Source organism: Hemiscyllium ocellatum, chromosome 21 (assembly GCF_020745735.1).
Source record: "Hemiscyllium ocellatum isolate sHemOce1 chromosome 21, sHemOce1.pat.X.cur, whole genome shotgun sequence".
NCBI lineage: Eukaryota > Metazoa > Chordata > Chondrichthyes > Orectolobiformes > Hemiscylliidae > Hemiscyllium > Hemiscyllium ocellatum.
Window position 1 is genome coordinate 39,495,991 of NC_083421.1, and position 19,532 is coordinate 39,515,522.

Consider the following 19,532-nt stretch of genomic DNA (forward strand, 5'->3'; position numbering starts at 1 on the left):
TGCATAATAATTAGTTGGCAAAGGGTTTCAAGTTGTATATTAACTTGAGATTCAAAAGTCAGCTGCCTTCAAATTCCGAACATTTCTGTGAGAAAAGTGTATTTTCTATTGTGGGTAACATGTCAAACTTAGTTATGTTGTTGTCTTTGCAGTGTTTCCTCCCACTTCGAGTAAATACTGGGTGAATTTTGAATGAATTGTTATAGGATCTCATGTTAGATGCCAATCAATTTCAAAATACGTCAAAACTGTACAATAATGCACAAAAAATATGTACAAGTTGAAGTTTCCAGAGTTAAGAGATTTTGTAATTTTACTTTTTGATAGCAAGGTTTTTTTTGAATGTTTAGAATTTTTTTCATTTTTGGGTGGCTCACTATCTTTTTTTTATTAATTGCAGGAGGTCAATGGTTGGTATTATCTACTTGGAGAGGATCTAGGCAGGACAAAACATTTGAAAGTGGCCACACGTCGCCTCAAACCAGTTAGAGGTATAACTTATATGGTTTGCGATTGTTTTCAATGCCATATATGACATTTTCATTTAAGTGGATGTAGGTTTGCTCGTTGAGATGGAAGGTTCATTTGTCAGATGTTTTGTCAACATTATTGGGTAACCTCTCCAGTGAGCCTCCAGACGAAGCACTGCTTATGTTTCCTGCTTTGTTTATACGTTGGATTTCCTTGGGTTGGTGATGTCATTTCCTGTGTTGATGTCATCAAACTGCCATTCCTAGATGTCACAGTAGAGCAAACAGCCAATGGGGAACTTCAAACCAGCGTCTACAGGAAAATAACACATGTGGACCAACATTGTGGCCACAACTGCAATAGCAAATACACACTTGTACAATTTGCTTACTGTGGTCGTCGATTAGTTGTACATCACTAGAATAGAATCTTTTTCTATTAATAAAAGTTGTTGGCTGCTTGATCACAGTATGGTTGCGATATATTTCTCTGTGCAAATCCATACATAACTTGTGCAATTTTGAGTTCTCCAGCTTCCTGTTAGAGTGAATTTGTCTCCTCCATTACCTAGGCAGGAATGGCGGCTTGGGAGATGCCACAACTGTCACTTATTGATTCCAGAAAAGAATAGACTGCATAGAAGTTGAGAGTTGCAGTAATTTCGTATAACTGGCATAGTGGATCTTCATGGATGCAGGTCATCCTGCAGTACGGTCATAATTCTGTCATGGTTTCTTTGAAGAAGTTAGTCTCTACAGGCACTGTCTCTCCAACGTTTATAGGTATTTCATCCTGAGCCTGAAAACTCTGATATTCCGGGGCCTACATCGGTCTTACTGCCAGGTCTGTTTTTGTGTTCCCACTGTTGCTGTTCCTGGACTGCCTACACTGGTTCCTGTGTAATGCTGATATCCTGCAGAATTGAGGGTGAAGCAGTACTGGTGAATGACTCCCATTATGCAGCACCTTTTCCTTTTTTGCAACGTGGCCTTGAAGTGCCCTTGCCTTCGGGATATGTAATGCTACTTTAATAAGTAGTTTTTCTGCCTTAAGGCTTTGCATCACCCTTTTTAGTTTTTAGAATCCATACTTTTGGCCTAGTCACCACCTACCTCACTCTCCGCCCTACTTCTCAGATTATCAAGCTAGAACATACATTGTCTCTGGAGAGAGCTGTAATTCCATGCTAGTTAAAAGAGCTCTCTGTAAGACCGGTAAGTTGGCAGCATTCGAAAAGCAGACTATTGAGGTCATGAGAACTCGTGTCAGTTTCAGTTAATCTGAAAAGCTTCGTTAAGTTACAGCAAATTAGACATAAATTGCACGCCAGTGGTCAAATTTTGAACATTGATTAGATTCCTGCTCTATCAGGCAAATTCCCAAATTGCTTACATTCCCAATATAATCAGGAGACATTTTTCGACCTTTCCAAACCTTCCAGTCCCTATCTTTCTTGTTCCAGCAGATTCCACAAAGTTTAATCATTCTTGTTTTTTTTCTTATTAGTAGTTCACAGGTGACCTACATGGGGAGGGTTTAACCTTAATACTTCCAGAAGTGTTGGATTTCTTTCATCCCTTTCCACAGATATCAACAGTAATCTCTGCCCACCCCCACCCTCCCCTATCTTATCTCTCCACGCTTCAGGCTCACTGCCTTTATTCCTGATGAAGGGCTTTTGCCCGAAACGTTGATTTCGCTGATCGTTGGATGCTGCCTGAACTGCTGTGCTCTTCCAGCACCACTAATCCAGTATCTGGTTTCCAGCATCTGCAGTCATTGTTTTTATCTTGGAGCACAGAAATGGATAAGTTAATTGTTGTTTCAAATCTGTTCAAGAGAGAGGCTGAAATAGTGAGTATGGTGGATTCTTTCTTGATTATATGTTTTTGAAAATAAGTCTCTTGATTAAACATAAAATATAAGCCATAGATATTAATTTAACCTGGGGCAGTGTTTGTAGAGGAATAAGACGGTGTTATTTTCTTGGTCTGTAGATTGTGAAGGAGCAAAAATGGCCTTTTGCAGTGATATGTACTTCTTGTCAGATGTGGGAGTTGAAAGAAAGTTTAAGGGTTACTGTGGATTATATCTGCCATAAATGCTGTTGGATGCGAATCTAATCGGATTGAGTGGATCGGTTGGAGAGACAGAGAGAAGCGATGAGGAATTTGCAACAACAGTATGTGATGGATGGCAGTTATAGGAAGGGGGGAAAGTCTCATACAATCACATAGATGGGTTAACTCCAGGAAGAGTGAGAGAGGTCAGCACCTAGGGCAGGAGTCTTTTGTGGATATACTCATTTCAAACGGGTATGCTGTTTTGGAAAATGTAGGGGGTGATGGATTCTCAGGGGAATGTAGCATGAACAGCCAAGTTTCTGGTATTGAGATTGGCTTTAATGCAATGAGGGGTATGTCTGCTTCCAAGAAATCAATTGTGTTAGGGGATTCTGTGGTCAGAGGTACAGACAGACGTTTCTGTGGCCAGCAGAGAAAAAGCAGAATGGTGTGGTGTTTCCTGGTGCCAGGATCAAGGATGTCTCAGAGAGGGTGCAGAATGTTGTCATGGGGGAGAGGGGCCAGCAGGAGGTCATTGTCCACATTGGAACCAACGACATTGGAAGGGAAAAGGTTGAGACTCTGAAGGAAGATTACAGAGAGTTGGGGAGAAATTTAAAAATAGAGGTCCTCCAGGGTAGTAATATCCGGATTATTCCCAGTGCTACGAGCTAGTGAGGGCAGGAAAAGGAGGATAGAGCAGATGAATGCATGGCTGAGGAGCTGGTGTATGGGAGAAGGATTCACATTTTTGGATCATTGGAATCTCTTTTGGGGTAGAAGTGACCTGTACAAGAAGGACGGATTGCACCTAAATTGGAAGGGGACTAATATACTGGCAGGGAAATTTGCTAGAACTGCTTGGGAGGATTTAAACTAGTAAGGTGGGGGGATGGGACCCAGGGAGATAGTGAGGAAAGAGGTCGATCTGAGATGGGTACAGCTGAGAACAGAAGTGAGTCAAACAGCCAGGGACAAGGTAGGACTAATAAATTAAACTGCATTTATTTCAATGCAAGGGGCCTTACAGGGAAGGCAGATGAACTCAGGGCATGGTTAGGAACATGGGATTGGGATATCATAGCAATTACGGAAACATGGCTCAGGGATGGGCAGGACTGGCAGCTTAATCTTCCAGGGTACAAATGTTACAGGAAGGATAGAAAGGGAGGCAAGTGAGGAGGGGAGTAGCATTTTTGATAAGGGATAGCATTACAGCTGTGCTGAGAGAGGATATTCCCAGAATTGCATCCAGGGAATTAATTTGGGTGGAACTGAGAAATAAGAAAGGGATGATCACCTTATTGGGATTGTATTATAGACCCCCCAATAGTTAGAGGGAAACAAACTTGTAAGGAGATCTCAGCTGTTGTAAAAATGATAGGGTAGTTATGGTATGGGATTTTAACTTTCCAAACATCAACTGGGACTGCCATAGTGTTAAAGGTTTAGCTGGAGAGGAATTTCTTAAGTGTGTACAAGACAATTTTCTGATTCAGTATGTGGATGTACCTACTAAAGAAGGTGCAAAACATGACCTACTTTTGGGAAATAAGGCAGGGCAGGTGACTGAGGTGTCAGTGGGGGAGCACTTTGGGGCCAGCGACCATAATTCTATTCATTTTAAAATCGTGATGGAAAAGAATAGACCAGATCTAAAAGTTGAAGTCCTAAATTGGAGAAAGGCCAATATTGACGGTATCAGGCAAGAACTTTTGAAAGCTGATTGGAGGCAGAAGTTCGCAGATAAAGGGACGGCTGGAAAATGGGCAGCCTTCAGAAATGAGATAACAAGAATCCAGAGCAAGTATATTGCTGTCAGGGTGAAAGGGAAGGCTGGTAGGTATAGGGAATGCAAGATGACTAAAAAAATTGAGGGTTTGGTTAAGAAAAATCAGGAAGCATATGTCAGGATAGATCGAGTGACTCCTTAGAGGATAAAGAAAGTAGGAGTATACTTAAGAGGGAAATCAGGAGGGCAAAACAGGGACATGAGATAGCTTTGGCAAAGAGAATTAAGGAGAATCCAAAGGGTTTTTACAAATATATTAAGGACAAAAGGGTAACTAGGGAGAGAATAGGGCCCCTCCAAGATCAGCATGGCGGCCTTTGTGTGGAGCCAGAGAAAAAATAATATTTTGCATCAGTATTTACTGTGGAAAAGGATATGGAAGCTATAGACTGTAGGGAAATAGATGGTGACATCTTGCAAAATGTCCAGATTATGGAGGAGGAAGTGCTGGATGTCTTGAAACAGTTAAAGGTGGATAAATCCCCCAGGACCTGATCAGGTGTACCCGAGAACTCTGTAAGCTAGAGAAGTGATTGCTGGGCCTCTTGCTGAGATGTTTGTATCATCGATAGTCACAGGTGAGGTGCCGGAAGACTGGAGGTTGGAAAATGTGGTGTCAGTGTTTAAGAAGGGTAAAGACAAGGCAGGGCAACTATCGACCGGTGAGCCTGACCTCGGTGGTGGGCAAGTTGTTGGAGGGAATCCTGAGGGACAGGATGTACATGTATTTGGAAAGGCAAGGACTGATTCGGGATGGTCAACATGGCTTTGTGCATGGGAAATCATGTCTCACAAACTTGATTGAGTTTTTTGAACAAGTAACGAAGGAGATTGATGAGGGCAGAGCAGTAGATGTGATCTATATGGACTTCAGTAAGGCGTTCGACGAGATTCCCCATTGGAGACTGATTAGCAAGGTTAGATCTCGTGGAATACCGGGAGAACTAGCTATTTGGATACAGTAGTGGCTCAAAGGTAGAAGACAGAGGGTGGTGGTGGAGGGTTGTTTTTCAGACTGGAGGCCTGTGACCAGTGGAGTGCCATAAGGATCGGTGCTGGGCCCTCTACTTTTTTTGTCATTTACATAAATGTTTTGGATGGAAGCATAAGAGGTACAATTAGTAAATTTGGAGATGACACCAAAATTGGAGGTGTAGTGGACAGTGAAGAGGGTTACCTCAGATTACAACAAGATCTGGATCAGATGGGCCAATGGGCTGAGAAGTGGCAGATGGAGTTTAATTCAGATCAATGCGAGGTGCTGCATGTTGGGAAAGCAAATCTTAGCAGGACTTATACACTTAATGGTAAGGTCCTAGGGAGTATTGCTGAACAAAGAGACCTTGGAGCGCAGGTTCATAGCTCCTTGAAAATGGAGCCGCAGGTAGATAGGATAGTGAAGAAGGCATTTGGTATGCTCTCCTTTATTGGTCAGAGTATTGAGTACAAGAGTTAAGAGGTCGTGTTGCGGCTGGACATTGGTTAGGCCATTATTGGAATATTGCGTGCAATTTTGGTCTCCTTCCTATTGGAAAGATGTTGTGAAACTTGAAAGGGTTCAGAAAAGATTTACAAGGATGTTGCCAAGGTTGGAGGATCTGAGCTACAGGGAGAGGCTGAACTGGCTGGAGCTGTTTTCCCTGGAACGTCGGAGGCTGAGGGGTGACCTTAGAGGTTTCCAAAATTATGAGGGGCATGGATAGGATAAATAGACAAAGCCTTTTCCCTAGGGTCAGGGAGTGCAGAGCTAGAGGGCATAGGGTGAGAGGGGAAAGATATAAAAGAGACCTAAGGGGCAACCTTTTCACGCAGAGGGTGGTACATGTATGGAATGAGCTGCCAGAGGATGTGGTGGAGGCTGGTACAATTGCAACATTTAAGAGGCATTTGGATGGGTATATGAATAGGAAAGGTTGGAGGAATATGGGCCCGTGTGCTGGCAGGTGGTACTAGATTGGGTTGGGATATTTTGTCGGCATGGATGGGTTGGACTGAAGGGTCTGTTTCCATGCTGTACATCTCTGACTCTGAGCTCAATCAAGCTTTGTTTCCCATTCGCTTCTTAGCAAATCCTGTTTCTATTGCAATACTAGTTATTTTAATTTTTTTTATTCTGTTGTGCGTGCTGCACCTTCCTTTATTGTTACTGGAGATTTTGGTGCAAAACATCAGTCACATAGGTTATAGACAGCAGGAAGGATGAATATGAAATTAGCCCAGAATAAAGAGGCAAACAATAGTGTATATTGTGTGGCAATGTTGAGGGTGTAGGGCTATGCCAGAATCTTTAAGGAGATTTGGCATTACTGGGTGGAATTGGGTTTGGAGTGTGGCAGGGAGTTAAGCCTGATTTTGGGTCTGGAGCCCTTGGACTTGGGAAAGCTACAAGAAAAGGTCAGAAGTTGGGAGTTCTCCAGTGAGTAACTTGCCAACGCACCATGGCAGCAGAGTTCAGTACCTCCAAATTTACTTGCAGCAGCTCACCAAAATTAGTTCCATGGCACTTTCCAACCACCTGGAACAACAAGGAGAACACTATAGGAACTTTGCTGCATGCAAGTTTACCTCCACCTCCAAGTTCGAAATTACGCTAACTGGGAAGTATGTTCTGTCTTTGTGAGAAAGCACTTGTCGAAACAGTACCTTTTTTGAAGTGCCTGTAAAATGGGTTCTTCCAGTGTCTGCCTCATGATGGAGGGCACATGAATACTACAGACCAGGAAAAACTTTGTATATAATTGCATTTAAATCCAAACATCCTTGTTTTTCACTAAATATAACAAGGCACTCATGACTATTTGTAACTGATTTACTGAAGGTACTTAATTATTGGATAACTGTTCTCTGGCATTGGCAGTTCATTATCCTTGTCCGTCTCTGTATACAGGTAAAAACAAGGGCTGCAGATGCTGGAAACCAGATTCAAAGAGCAAGAAAATAGACATTTTGGGCAAAAGTCCTTCATCGGGAATAGAGACAGATTGCCTACAGGGTAGAGAGATAAATGAAAGGAGGGTGCGGGTGGGGAGAACAAGGATAGAACTCCCCTAGTGCTCACTTTCCACCCTACCAACCTTTGCCTCAATCAAATCATTCGACATTTCCGCCACCTCCGTACGGACCCTACCACCAGGGATATATTTTCCTCCCCACCCCTTTCCGCCTTCCGCAAAGACTGTTCCCTCCATGACTACCTGGTCAGGTCCACTCCCCCAACAACTCACCCTCCCATCCTGGCACCTTCCCCTGCCATTGCACGAATTGCAAAACCTGCGCCCACACCTCCTCTCTCATCTCCATCCAAGGCCACAAAGGAGCCTTCCACATCCATCAAAGTTTTACCTGTACATCCACCAATATCATTTATTGTATCCGTTGCTCTCAATGCAGTCTCCTCTACGTTGGGGAGACTGGACACTTCCTAGGAGAGTGCTTTAGGAAACATCTCTGGGACACCCGTACCAAACAACCACACCACCCTGTGGCCCAACATTTCAACTCCCCCAACCCACTCAACTGAGGACATGGAGGTCCTGGGTCTCCTTCACCGCCGCTCCCTCACCACCCGATGCTTGGAGGGAGAACACTTCATCTTTCGCCTCAGAACATTTCAACCCCAGGGCATGAATGAGGACTTCACCAGTTTCCTCACTTCCCCTTCCCCCACCTCACCCCAGTTCCAAACTTCCAGCTCAGCACTGTCCCCATGACTTGTCCTACCTGCCTATCTTCCTTTCCACCTATCCACTCCACCCTCCTCTCTGACTTATCACCTTCATCCCCACCCCCATTCACCCAGTGTACTCTTTGCTACCTTCCCCCACCCTCCTCTCTGACCTATCACCCCCATTCCCCCCCCCTCACCTATTGTCCTCAATGCTACGTTCTTCCCACATTTACCGTCCTCTCATTTATCTCTCCACCCTGCAGGCACTCTGCCTCTATTCCTGATGAAGGGCTTTTGCCCGAAACGTCGATTTTCCTGCTCCTTGGATGCTGCCTGAACTGCTGTTATTTTCCAGCACCACTCTAATCCAGTCTCTACAAATGCATTGTTCATATAGGGCAGAATATTATAAGGATCTGAGCAATGTGGGCCATAGCAAGACTTGCGACAGACACAGATGAGAAGACCTACCTCATCAAGAACAACCTGCAGCACCTTTTATGTATTTACCAAGAGTCAAGGTAAATTTTTGTCTGGGCAGCAGTGAGTTGCCAATTAAAGTCATAGAGATGTACAGCATGGAAACAGACCGTTCAGTCCAACTTGTCCATGACAACCATATATCCTAACCTAATCTAGTCCCATTTGCCAGCATTTGGCCCATGTCCCCCTCAACCCTTCCTATTCATATACCCATCCAGATGCCTGTTAAATGTTGTAATTGTACCAGCCTCCAGCACCTCCTCTGGCAGCTCATTCCATACATGCATCACCCTCTGTGTGAAAAAGTTGCCTTTTATGTCTCTATTAAATTTTTCCTCTCTTACCCTAAACCTATGTCCTCTAGTTCTGGGGGATTAAGGGGGATTATAGCATGATGAATGCCTTCTTAATACTACAACTTGCTACATTGATGTTCACCTAACCTTAACAAACTCCCTGAACAAGCTCAACATTGAGAAATTTTGATACAAATACGTGACAACTCCCAGTTAGCTACTGGCTTTGAGGTGACTCCATGCTGCTCAGCATCTCAAGGCGTGATCCACAGGCACCAGGACACCTATCTCTCATCAACAGATACCGCATCTAACTTTCTAACCCTCTCAACTGTCATAGCACCTCTCCAATTCACTTGCAAACTGCTTCAGAAGCATGGACCTGCTTTGCAAGGTGCACTGAAAGGTTGCAACAGGGACACTTGCACGTTTGGACAGACATGTAGCCCATAGATTTGACCTAGCTGCATTTCATGGCTGCTCATTTACTCTTCGAGGAGAAAGTGAGGACTGCAGATGCTGGAGATCAGAGCTGAAAATGTGTTGCTGGAAAAGTGCAGCAGGTCAGGCAGCATCCAAGGAACAGGAGATTCGAAGTTTCGGGCATAAGCCCTTCTTCAGGAATGAGGAAAGTGTGTCCAGCAGGCTAAGATAAAAGGTAGGGAGGAGGGACTTGGGGGAGGGGCTTTGGAGATGCGATAGGTGGAAGGAGGTCATGGTGAGGGTGATACGCCAGATTGGGGTGGAGGCGGAGAGGTCAGGAAGAAGATTGCAGTTGAGGAAGACGGTGCTGAGTTCGAGGGATTTGACTGAGACAAGGTGGGGGGAGGGGAAATGAGGAAACTGGAGAAATCTGAGTTCATCCCTTGTGGTTGGAGGGTTCCTAGGCGGAAGATGAGGTGCTCTTCCTCCAACCGTCGTGTTGTTATGGTCTGGCGATGGAGGAGTCCAAGGACCTGCATGTCCTTGGTGGAGTGGGAGGGGGAGTTGAAGTGTTGAGCCACGGAGTGGTTGGGTTGGTTGGTCCGGGTGTGCCAGAGGTGTTCCCTGAAGCGTTCCACAAGTAGGCGGCCTGTCTCCCCAATATAGAGGAGGCCACATTGGGTGCAGCGGATGTAATAGATGATGTGTGTGGAGGTGCAGATGAATTTGTGGCAGATATGGAAGGATCCCTTGGGGCCTTGGAGATGAGTAAGGGAGGAGGTGTGGGCACAAGTTTTGCACTTCTTGCGGTTGCAGGGGAAGGTGCCGGGAGTGGAGGTTGGGTTGGTGGGGGGTGTGGACCTGACGAGGGAGTCACGAAGGGAGTGGTCTTTTTGGAACACTGATAGGGGAGGGGAGGGAAATATATCCCTGGTGGTGGGGTCCGTTTGAAGGTGGCGGAAATGATGGCGGATGATACACTGTATATGGAGGTTGGTGGGGTGGTAGGTGAGAACCAGTGGGGTTCTGTCCTGGTGGCGGTTGGAGGGGTGGGGCTCAAGGGCGGAGGAGAGGAAAGTGGAGGAGATGTGGTGGAGGGCATCATCGATCACGTCTGGGGGCAATCTGCGGTCTTTGAAGAAGGAGGCCATCTGGGTTGTACGGTATTGGAACTGGTCCTCCTGGGAGCAGATGCGGCGGAGACGAAGGAATTGGGAATATGGGATGGCGTTTTTACAGGGGGGAGGGTGGGAGGAGGTGTAGTCTAGGTAGCTGTGGGAGTCAGTCGGTTTATAGTAGATGTCTGTGTTGATTCGGTCGCCCGAGATAGAAATGGAAAGGTCTAGGAAGGGGAGGGAGGAGTCTGAGACGGTCCAGGTGAATTTGAGGTCGGAGTGGAAGGTGTTGGTAAAGTGGATGAACTGTTCAACCTCCTCGTGGGGGCACGAGGCAGCGCCGATACAGTCATCAATGTAGCAGAGGAAAAGGTGGGGATGGTGCCAGTGTAGTTGCAGAAGATGGATTGTTCCACATATCCTACAAAGAGGCAGGCATAGCTGGGTCCCATGTGGGTGCCCATGGCTACTCCTTTGGTTTGGAGGAAGTGGGAGGATTGGAAAGAGAAGTTATTCAGAGTGAGGACCAGTTCAGTCAGTCGAAGGAGGGTATCAGTGGAAGGGTATTGGTTGGTACGGCGGAAAAGGAAGAAGCGGAGGGCTTTGAATCCTTCGTGATGGGGGATGGAGGTGTACAGGGACTGGATGTCCATGGTGAAGATGAGGCGTTGGGGACCGGGGAAGCGAAAATCATGGAGGAGGTGGAGGGCGTGGGTGGTGTCCCGAACGTAGGTGGGTTGTTCTTGGACTAAGGGGGACAGGACTGTGTCGACGTATGCAGAGATGAGTTCGGTGGGGTAGGAGTAGGCTGAGACAATGGGTCGGCTGGGGCAGTCAGGTTTGTGGATTTTGGACAGGAGGTAGAAACGGGCGGTGCGGGGTTGTTGGACTATGAGGTTGGAGGCGGTGGATGGGAGATCCCCTGATGTGATGAGGTTATGGATGGTCTGGGAGATGATGATTTGGTAGTGGGAGGTGGGGTCATGGTCAAGGGGGCAGTAGGAGGAGGTGTCCGCGAGCTTACGTTTAGCCTCAGCGGTGTAAAGGTCGGTGCGCCAAACTACTACCTCGCCTCCCTTGTCTGCCGGTTTGATGGTGAGGTTGGGATTGGAGTGGAGGGCTGCATGTTCCGTGGGTGAGAGGTTGGGAGGTGTGGAGAGGTTGAGGCGGTTAATGTCGCGGCGGCAGTTGGCTATGAAGAGATTGAGGGCGGGTAAGAGGCCAGCACAGGGTGTCCAGATGGATGGGGTGTGTTGGAGGCGTGAGAAGGGGTCTTCAGAGAGTGGGTGAGAATCTTGGTTGAAGATTCCTTGGACTCCTCCATCGCCAGACCATAACAACACGACGGTTGGAGGAAGAGCGCCTCATCTTCCGCCTAGGAGCCCTCCAACCACAAGGAATGAACTCAGATTTCTCCAGTTTTCTCATTTCCCCTCCGCCCACCTTGTCTCAGTCAAATCCCTCGAACTCAGCACCACCTTCCTCACCTGCAATCTTCTTCCTGACCTCTCCGCTCCCACCCCACTCCGGCCTATCACCCTCACCTTGACCTCCTTCCACATATCGCATCTCCAACGCCCCTCCCCCAAGTCCCTCCTCCCTACCTTTTATCTTAGCCTGCTGGACACACTTTCCTCATTCCTGAAGAAGGGCTTATGCCCGAAACGTCGAATCTCCGGTTCCTTGGATGCTGCCTGACCTGCTGCGCTTTTCCAGCAACACATTTTCAGCTCATTTACTGTCTCAGCTCTTGCTCACTTATTACTGAAGTTCATGCTCTCAATATTTATACCTTGCCTTCTCTTGTACTCCCTTACCAAGCCATCTGTTAGCGAGTTGACATTTCAACCAGAGCCCAAAGCAATAAGTCCTGCTGTAGTAACATGTTGTTTTGTGCACACTTGGAGGGGCTGGTTGTCGTGCTTTTCAGTGAGGATCTGTTTGAGGCAGGAATTCTTACTGTGCAGCACATATTAATCTAACCACTCCATCATGTGGCAGCTACCTGTGCAACACAGGGGAGGCAATGGCCTAATGGTATTATCACTGGACTGTATTCTGGGGCCCCAGGTTCGGAACCCGCCACAGCAAAATGTGAATTCAGTAAATGTCTGAATTTATAGTCTAATGATGCCCGTGAATCCATTGTCAATTATCAGGAAAAACCCATCTGGTTCAGTAATGTTCTTTAGGTAAGAAAACTACCTGGTCTGGCCTACATGTGACTCCAGACCCACAGTAATGTTGTTGATTCAACTGCCCTTGGGGCAGTTAGAGATGGGCAATAAATGCTGGCCTAGCCAGCGATGTCCTCATCCCCTGAATAAATAAAAAAAACTCTCTAAATGTTAATTTAGCTAAATGACCAAGTTAGAAACTGGTTGCCATCAGGAAGGAATGATTGTGGTCAGTCAGAGGATCTTGGTACAGTCAGTTTGCACTCCTTTCAAGGATTTGGCAATGGTTAATCATTTGTTTTGGCTATTTAGGATCAGAATAATTGTTTTACTACAATCTGGGGAGTGGACAGTAGTCCAAGAAATCATGTATCATCAGTGGATGATCTATAAATACAGTGGTCAGGTGTCTAGTCAGTCATGTCTACGGCCAGTTTGTCAAAGGTAGTCAGAGTTCTAGGGCAAGTACAGTGCTGGGGGTTTGGTCCATCACTAGCTCAGGAGGGTGTAATAGAGTTTGTGGTGGGAGAGAAGGGACCAGTGTTAAAAGGGTTCAGGAAGTCAGCACTGGGGGAGGAAAACAGGCACTTGTAAAGTTGGGATAAGGATGGTGATAGCAAGAGATAGGGGGAACAGCATCACCGGGCAATGTAGGCTGTTTGGAGAAGGGAGTAATTGTTGGCAGTAACCACCAAATGGTGCCCAAAAAGGGGGCAAGGTGGAAATAATTAAAGTGTAATGTCAGGGTTCAGGGACCAGGAAGACAGAGGTGGAGTTCAGTGTGATGGGGTTCCACATGTAGAGATGGATGGAAATGGGCTATCAGTAGAATGGGATAACAGAAGCATGGAGGATCTGGAGTACCTGACAGCCAAATAGAGTGCAGTGCTGAACGTGTCCAATGAAAGCTGCATTTCATACCATCACTTTTTGTTCTGCACATTTGAAATAGTGAGTGGAGTCAGGATCACTTTTGGCAGTAATGCACTGGATCAATTTCTGCCTGTCAATATGACATTGAAGGGATAAATGCATGAAGCAGCTATTTGCATATGGGCACTACATGCCAGACAGAAGTTAATTGACTTGATTATGTTTTATTTCCCTTTCTGTACACTGACAAGCTACAGGACATTAGGGAAAGGGTAGCACTGACTTAAGTGTTTAAACAGGATGTAGCTATGGACATGTAAGGTTTGTGGAGTGGTTTTGTACCACTAGCTGTTGGAGAGAGTGCGGTTGTAAATACCTTGGAGTGTCAACCACGTCGCCTATGTGCTGTGAGCAACGTGGCTTTGCAGCTGCTATGCCATTCTGTGACCAGCGAGAAACAGTTGTCAACACTTGTCCAAATGCGAAACAGCCATATAAGTATTTGGTGTAGGCATGGGGGGTGCTGGCCTTTCAGCGGGTATCAGCTGAATGGTTGTTCTGGGAACTGGTCATGTTAAGATGTATGTTGAATCTAATGTGAGGACCAGCTTAGTGATTGGGTAGTTGTTGAAGTGGTGAGTTTGATAAGGTATGGAGAGAAATCTCACTGCGCATCACAGCAAGAATCCTTCCAAATAAGCAATTTATGCTTAACTCAAAGAATTTAAGATTCTGTCCATAGTTCTTAAATCATGCTGATCCCTATATGGTATGCGTCATGTTGTTCATTGTGCATATGGATAATATTCCCTCCCTGGGAACTGTCATTCCCATGTCCTTTTTTTTTAATTGCCTGTTACCTGATGATCCACTTCTCTTGTGTTGCTGTGGCCTCAGAGTCTGGTTGATCTGTTGCTGTGCAGGTGGTGAGTTGCCATCTTCCTGATCGATGAGGAACAGCTTTTTCTTATTGTATGGCTTGCAGTTATGACAATATATCATTTACTTGCACCGTATAATTAAGGAGACACCTGTTTCATGCAGGTTCCAAGGTACAACGTAGGGATAACTGTTTTTGAGAAAGTTGAAGGTTTGTACCCTGAGTGGCTCTTGTTTTCAATTCTGACAATGGCTTAGAAGTATTAGAGTCATAGAGCTGTACAGCATGGAAACAGACCCTTCGGTCCAACCCGTCCACGCCGACCCGATACCCCAACCCAATCTAGTACTAGCACACGGCCCATATCCCTGCAAACCCTTCCTATTCATGTACCCATCCAAATGCCTTAAATGTTGCAATTGTATCAGCCTCCACCACATCCTCTGGGAGCTCATTCCATACATTTACCACCCTCTGCTTGAAAAAGTTGCCCCGTAGGTCTCTTTTATATATTTGCCCTCTCACCCTAAACCTATGCCCTCTAGTTCTGGACTCCCCAACACCAGGGAAAAGACTTTGTCTATTTATCCTATCCATGCCCCTCATAATTTTGTAAACCTCTATAAGGTCACCCCTCAGCCTCCGCTCTAGGGAGAAAACAGCCCCAGTCTGTTCAGCCTCTCCCTGTAGCTCAGATCCTCCAACCTTGGCAACATCCTTGTAAATCTTTTCTGAACCCTTTCAAGTTTCACAACATCTTTCCGATAGGAAGGAGACCAGAATTGCACGAAAATTCCAACAGTGGCCTCACCAATGTCCTGTACAGCCACAACATGACCTCCCAACTCCTGTACTCAATACTCTGACCAATAAAGGAAAGCATACCAAATGCAGCCTTCACTGTCCTATCTACCCATGACTCCATTTTAAAGGAGCTATGAACCTGCACTCCAAGGTCTCTTTGTTCAGCAACACTCCCTACGACCTTACCATTAAGTGTATAAGTCCTGCTAAGATTTGCTTTCCCAAAATGCAGCACCTCGCATTGATCTGAATTAAACTCCATCTGCCACTTCTCAGCCCATTGGCCCATCTGATCCAGATCCTGTTGTAATCTGAGGTAACCCTCATCGCTGTCCACTGCACCTCCAATTTTGGTATCATCTGCAAACTTCCTAACTGTATTTCTTCTAATCGCATCCAAATCATTTATGTAAATGGCAAAAAGTAGAGGGCCCATCACCAATCCTTGTGGCACTCCACTGGCACAGGCCTCCAGTCTGAAAACAACCCTCTACCACCATCCTCGGTTTTCTACCTTTTGAGCCAGTTCTGTATCCAACTGGCTAGTTCTCCCTGTTTTCCAGGAGATCTAACCTTGCTAATCAGTCTCCCATGGGGAACCTTGTTGAAACCCTTACTGAAGTCCATATAAATCACATCTTCTGCTCTGCCCACATCAATCTCCTTTGTTACTTCTTCAAAAAACTCAATCAAGTTTGTGAGACATGATTTCCCACGCACAAAGCCATGTTGACTATCACTAATCAGTCCTTGCCTTTCCAAATACATGTACATCCTGTCCCTCAAGATTCCTCCAACAACTTGCCCACCACCGAGGTCAGGCTCCACCGGTCTATAGTTCCCTGGCTTGTCTTTACCAGCCTTATTAAACAGTGGCACCACGTTTGCCAACCTCCAGTCTTCCGGTACCTCACCCGTGACTGTCAATGATACAAATAGCTCAGCAAGAGGCCCAGCAATCATTTCTCTAGCTTCCCACAGAGTTCTCGGGTACACCTGATCAGGTCCTGGGGATTTATCCACCTTTTAACCATTTCAAGACATCCAGCACTTCCTCCTCTGTAATCTGGACATTTTGCAAGATGTCACCATCTATTTCCTTACAGTCTATATATCTTCCATATCCTTTTCAACATTAAATACTGATGCAAAATATTCATTTAGTATCTCCCCATTTTCTCTGGCTCCACACAAAGGCCGCCTTGCTGATCTTTGAGGGGGCCTATTCTATCCCTAGTTACCCTTTTGACCTTAATATATTTGTAAAAACCCTTTGGATTCTCCTTAATTCTCTTTGCCAAAGCTATCTCATGTGCCCTTTTTGCCCTCCTGATTTCCCTCTTAAGTATACTCCTACTTTCTTTATCCTCTAAGGATTCACTCGATCTATCCTGACATATGCTTCCTCCTTTTTCTTAACCAAACCCTCAATTTCTTTAGTCATCCCTATACCTACCAGCCTTCCCTTTCACCCTGACAGCAATATACTTTCTCTGGATTCTTGTTATCTCATTTCTGAAGGCTTTCCATTTTCCAGCTGTCCCCTTATCTGCGAAAGTCTGCCTCCAATCAGCTTTCAAAAGTTCTTGCCTAATATCATCAAAACTGGCCTTTCTCCAATTTAGAACTTCAACTTTTAGATCTGGTCTATCCTTTTCCATCATTATTTTAAAACGAATAGAATTATGGTCACTGGGCCCAAAGTGCTCCTCCACTGACACCGCAGTCACCTGCCCTGCTTTATTTCCCAAGCGTAGGTCAAGTTTTACACCACCTCTAGTAGGTACATCCACATACTGAATCAAAACATTGTCTTGTACACACTTCCTCTCCATCTAAACCTTTAAACCTTTAACACTATGGCAATCCCAGTTGATGTTTGGAAAGTTAAAATCCCCTACCATAACTAACCTATTATTCTTACAGATAGCTGAGATCTCCTTACAAGTTTGTTTCTCAATTTCCCTCTAACTATTGGGGGGTCTATAAAACAATCCCAATAAGGTGATCATCCCTTTTCTTATTTCGCAGTGCCACCCAAATTAATTCCCTGGATGTGTTTCCAGGTATATCCTCCCTCAGCGCAGCTGTAATGCTATCCCTTATCAAAAATGCCACTCCCCCTCCTCTCTTTGCCTCCCTTTCTATTCTTCCTGAAACTTTTGTCCTGGAACATTAAGCTGCCAGTCCTGCCCATCCCTGAGCCATGTTTCTGTAATTGCTATGATATCCCAATCCCATGTTCCTAAACATGCCCTGAGTTCATCTGCCTTCCCTGTTAGGCCTTGCATTGAAATAATGCAGTTTACTTTATTAGTCCTACCTTGTCCCTGCCTGTCCTGACTGTTTGACTCACTTCTTCTGTTCTCATTTGTACCCATCTCGGATTGATCTCTTTCCTCACTATCTCCCTGGGTCCCACCCCCCCACTTTACTAGTCTAAATCCTCTCAAGCAGTTCTAGCAAATTTCCCTGCCAGTATATTAGTCCCCTTCCAATTTAGTATTGTCAAAACACAATTAGGTTTTCTGCATTTTCTTGTTACACATAACTCTTATTGCTTCTGGCTTCAGTAGCTTTTGCCTGTGGAAAAGTACCTTGGGTATAGCCTGAAGTTAAATCTTTATACTGGACTGCTCCATGAATTCAGTAGTTATTTTTCTCCACTCAGGAATTGTTTTATATACATATGTGCTGAATTAACTCTTTAAATTATTTATTTTGCGATTTTCACTGCTGCATCAGCCTTTCAGTTTGATTGGGATAGTGTGGTGTTGAATTGCCCACTTGCTTATGAAGCAACTTGTGAACTGAAGCCACGGTTGCTCATCACAGTGTTGGGAATGCTGAACTGAATGTAATATACCTTTCGGCATTCGACAATTAGTTTTTCAAAACCAGATGAGTTCTTCAGGAATAACTATAACTTTAATGCATAATTTAAAACTTGTACCTGATGCAAGAAGCTGTGCCTTTTTCAAGGCCTTTTAAAGTCAGGGTAATAGTCATGAAACTAGAAGTTCTTAGAATGCGGGGACAGCAATAATATACTGTACGGATAGAATCATGTGTACCCAGCAACTCTGTTGTACCCATTTACACGGCAGTGGAGCTGGTGGTGCTGGTGTTACATGGCATTAGATTGAAGAGGGAACAAGGGATTAGTGAGTGATGGCAGGGCAAGTAGTGTAGTGTAGTAGTAGAGGGGAAAGGACTGGCAGGAAGAGTGGATTCTGGTGTTCAGATGCCTTGAACAGGTGTTGAGAACTTTGGAACAAGAGACCTTTTTTAGGAACTATGTGCTTCTTGCATGCAAGTCTTCGATCTGCTGGGATTAACAGCAGTGGAGGAATGTGGCTTTGAAGTGGAACTGTTAGGCTGTGATTTATTGTGATAGGTGGGGACCTGTAGCCTCCCACTGTTATGCAATTCACCTACTTAAATGTCCTCTACCACCAAAGGAGGGGGCACAACTACAAATTGAGGGTGATAGATTTAAGACAGATATCAGAGGCAGGTTCTTTACGCAGAGAGTGGCAAGGGCGTGGAATGCCCTACCTGTTCGTGTAGTCAACTCAGCCACATGAGGGAGATTTAAACAATCCTTAGATAAGCACATGGATGATTTTGAGATAGTGTACAGGGACGAGCTGAGAATAGTTCACAGGTCGGTGCAACATTGCGGGCTGTATGGCCTGCTCTGCGCTGTATTGTTCTATGTCCTAAGATTCTCCTCATTGTCTCTAATTACTGAAAAACATTAAATCTTGTCTTTATTTTTAAAATCAACTGAACTGTTTTCTAGGGGTTGTGAAATTGCAGTCATGTATCTGAATTTCTGATGATTTCTGCAGCCTTTTTGATTGTTAGCATCAACTGAGAAAATTACAAACGATACTAGGGAAATGCAGAAGCACGCTTTGAGTTGGATGATCAACCTTGATCATCAGGAAAGGTGGAGCAGGCTCAAAAGGCTGAGTAGTCTACTTCTGTTCCCTATGTTTCTATGACACTTCTCAGATTTGAAACAACTGATCACGAATAAATTAACACTTAAAAGTGTTCAACCTTTTCAAAACATTGTTATCAGGGGTAAAGACAAAAGGCAAAGGGGAATTGCAAACCTTTGAGTATTTGTTGACAAAATCTACAATACTGATAGTCTGGTGAATTTTTTTAAATGACATATTTACACTTTGATGTTGATTTGAAAGATTTCACAAAAGTGGATGGGGATTTGAGCACAAGAACACATTGGATTACGGAAAGGACTTTTACTTTCACTACAGGACAAAGTTAACGAATGATCAAAAACCTTTTGTTTATTTCAGGAGTTGCCTTGAAAAGTAATGCAGTAGCAAATGAAAACAGAGACACTGAGAATATACTGCCATTGAAGGTATGCTTATATCTATTAGTGAAACTTTGAAATGCTTCCTGAAAGTTCAGCTTCAATAGTTATGAATAAAATTGAAAATGTAATGTTTC

At 44.9% G+C, this 19,532-nt stretch overlaps 1 protein-coding gene across 2 annotated transcripts in view; it reads left to right on the forward strand.

The window, feature by feature from the left end:
* Positions 1 to 19,532, forward strand: part of rgs3a (regulator of G protein signaling 3a) — a 218,522-nt gene that overhangs the window by 27,367 nt on the left and 171,623 nt on the right. The window contains exons 7-8 of one of the 2 annotated variants that reach the window (XM_060841350.1): positions 401 to 491; positions 19,376 to 19,443. In XM_060841350.1, coding sequence (XP_060697333.1) covers positions 401 to 491; positions 19,376 to 19,443 — 159 coding nt within the window. Of the gene's footprint in view, positions 1 to 400; positions 492 to 8,442; positions 8,515 to 19,375; positions 19,444 to 19,532 lie in introns of those variants that run through there. The other variant, XM_060841351.1, reaches the window with a different exon arrangement.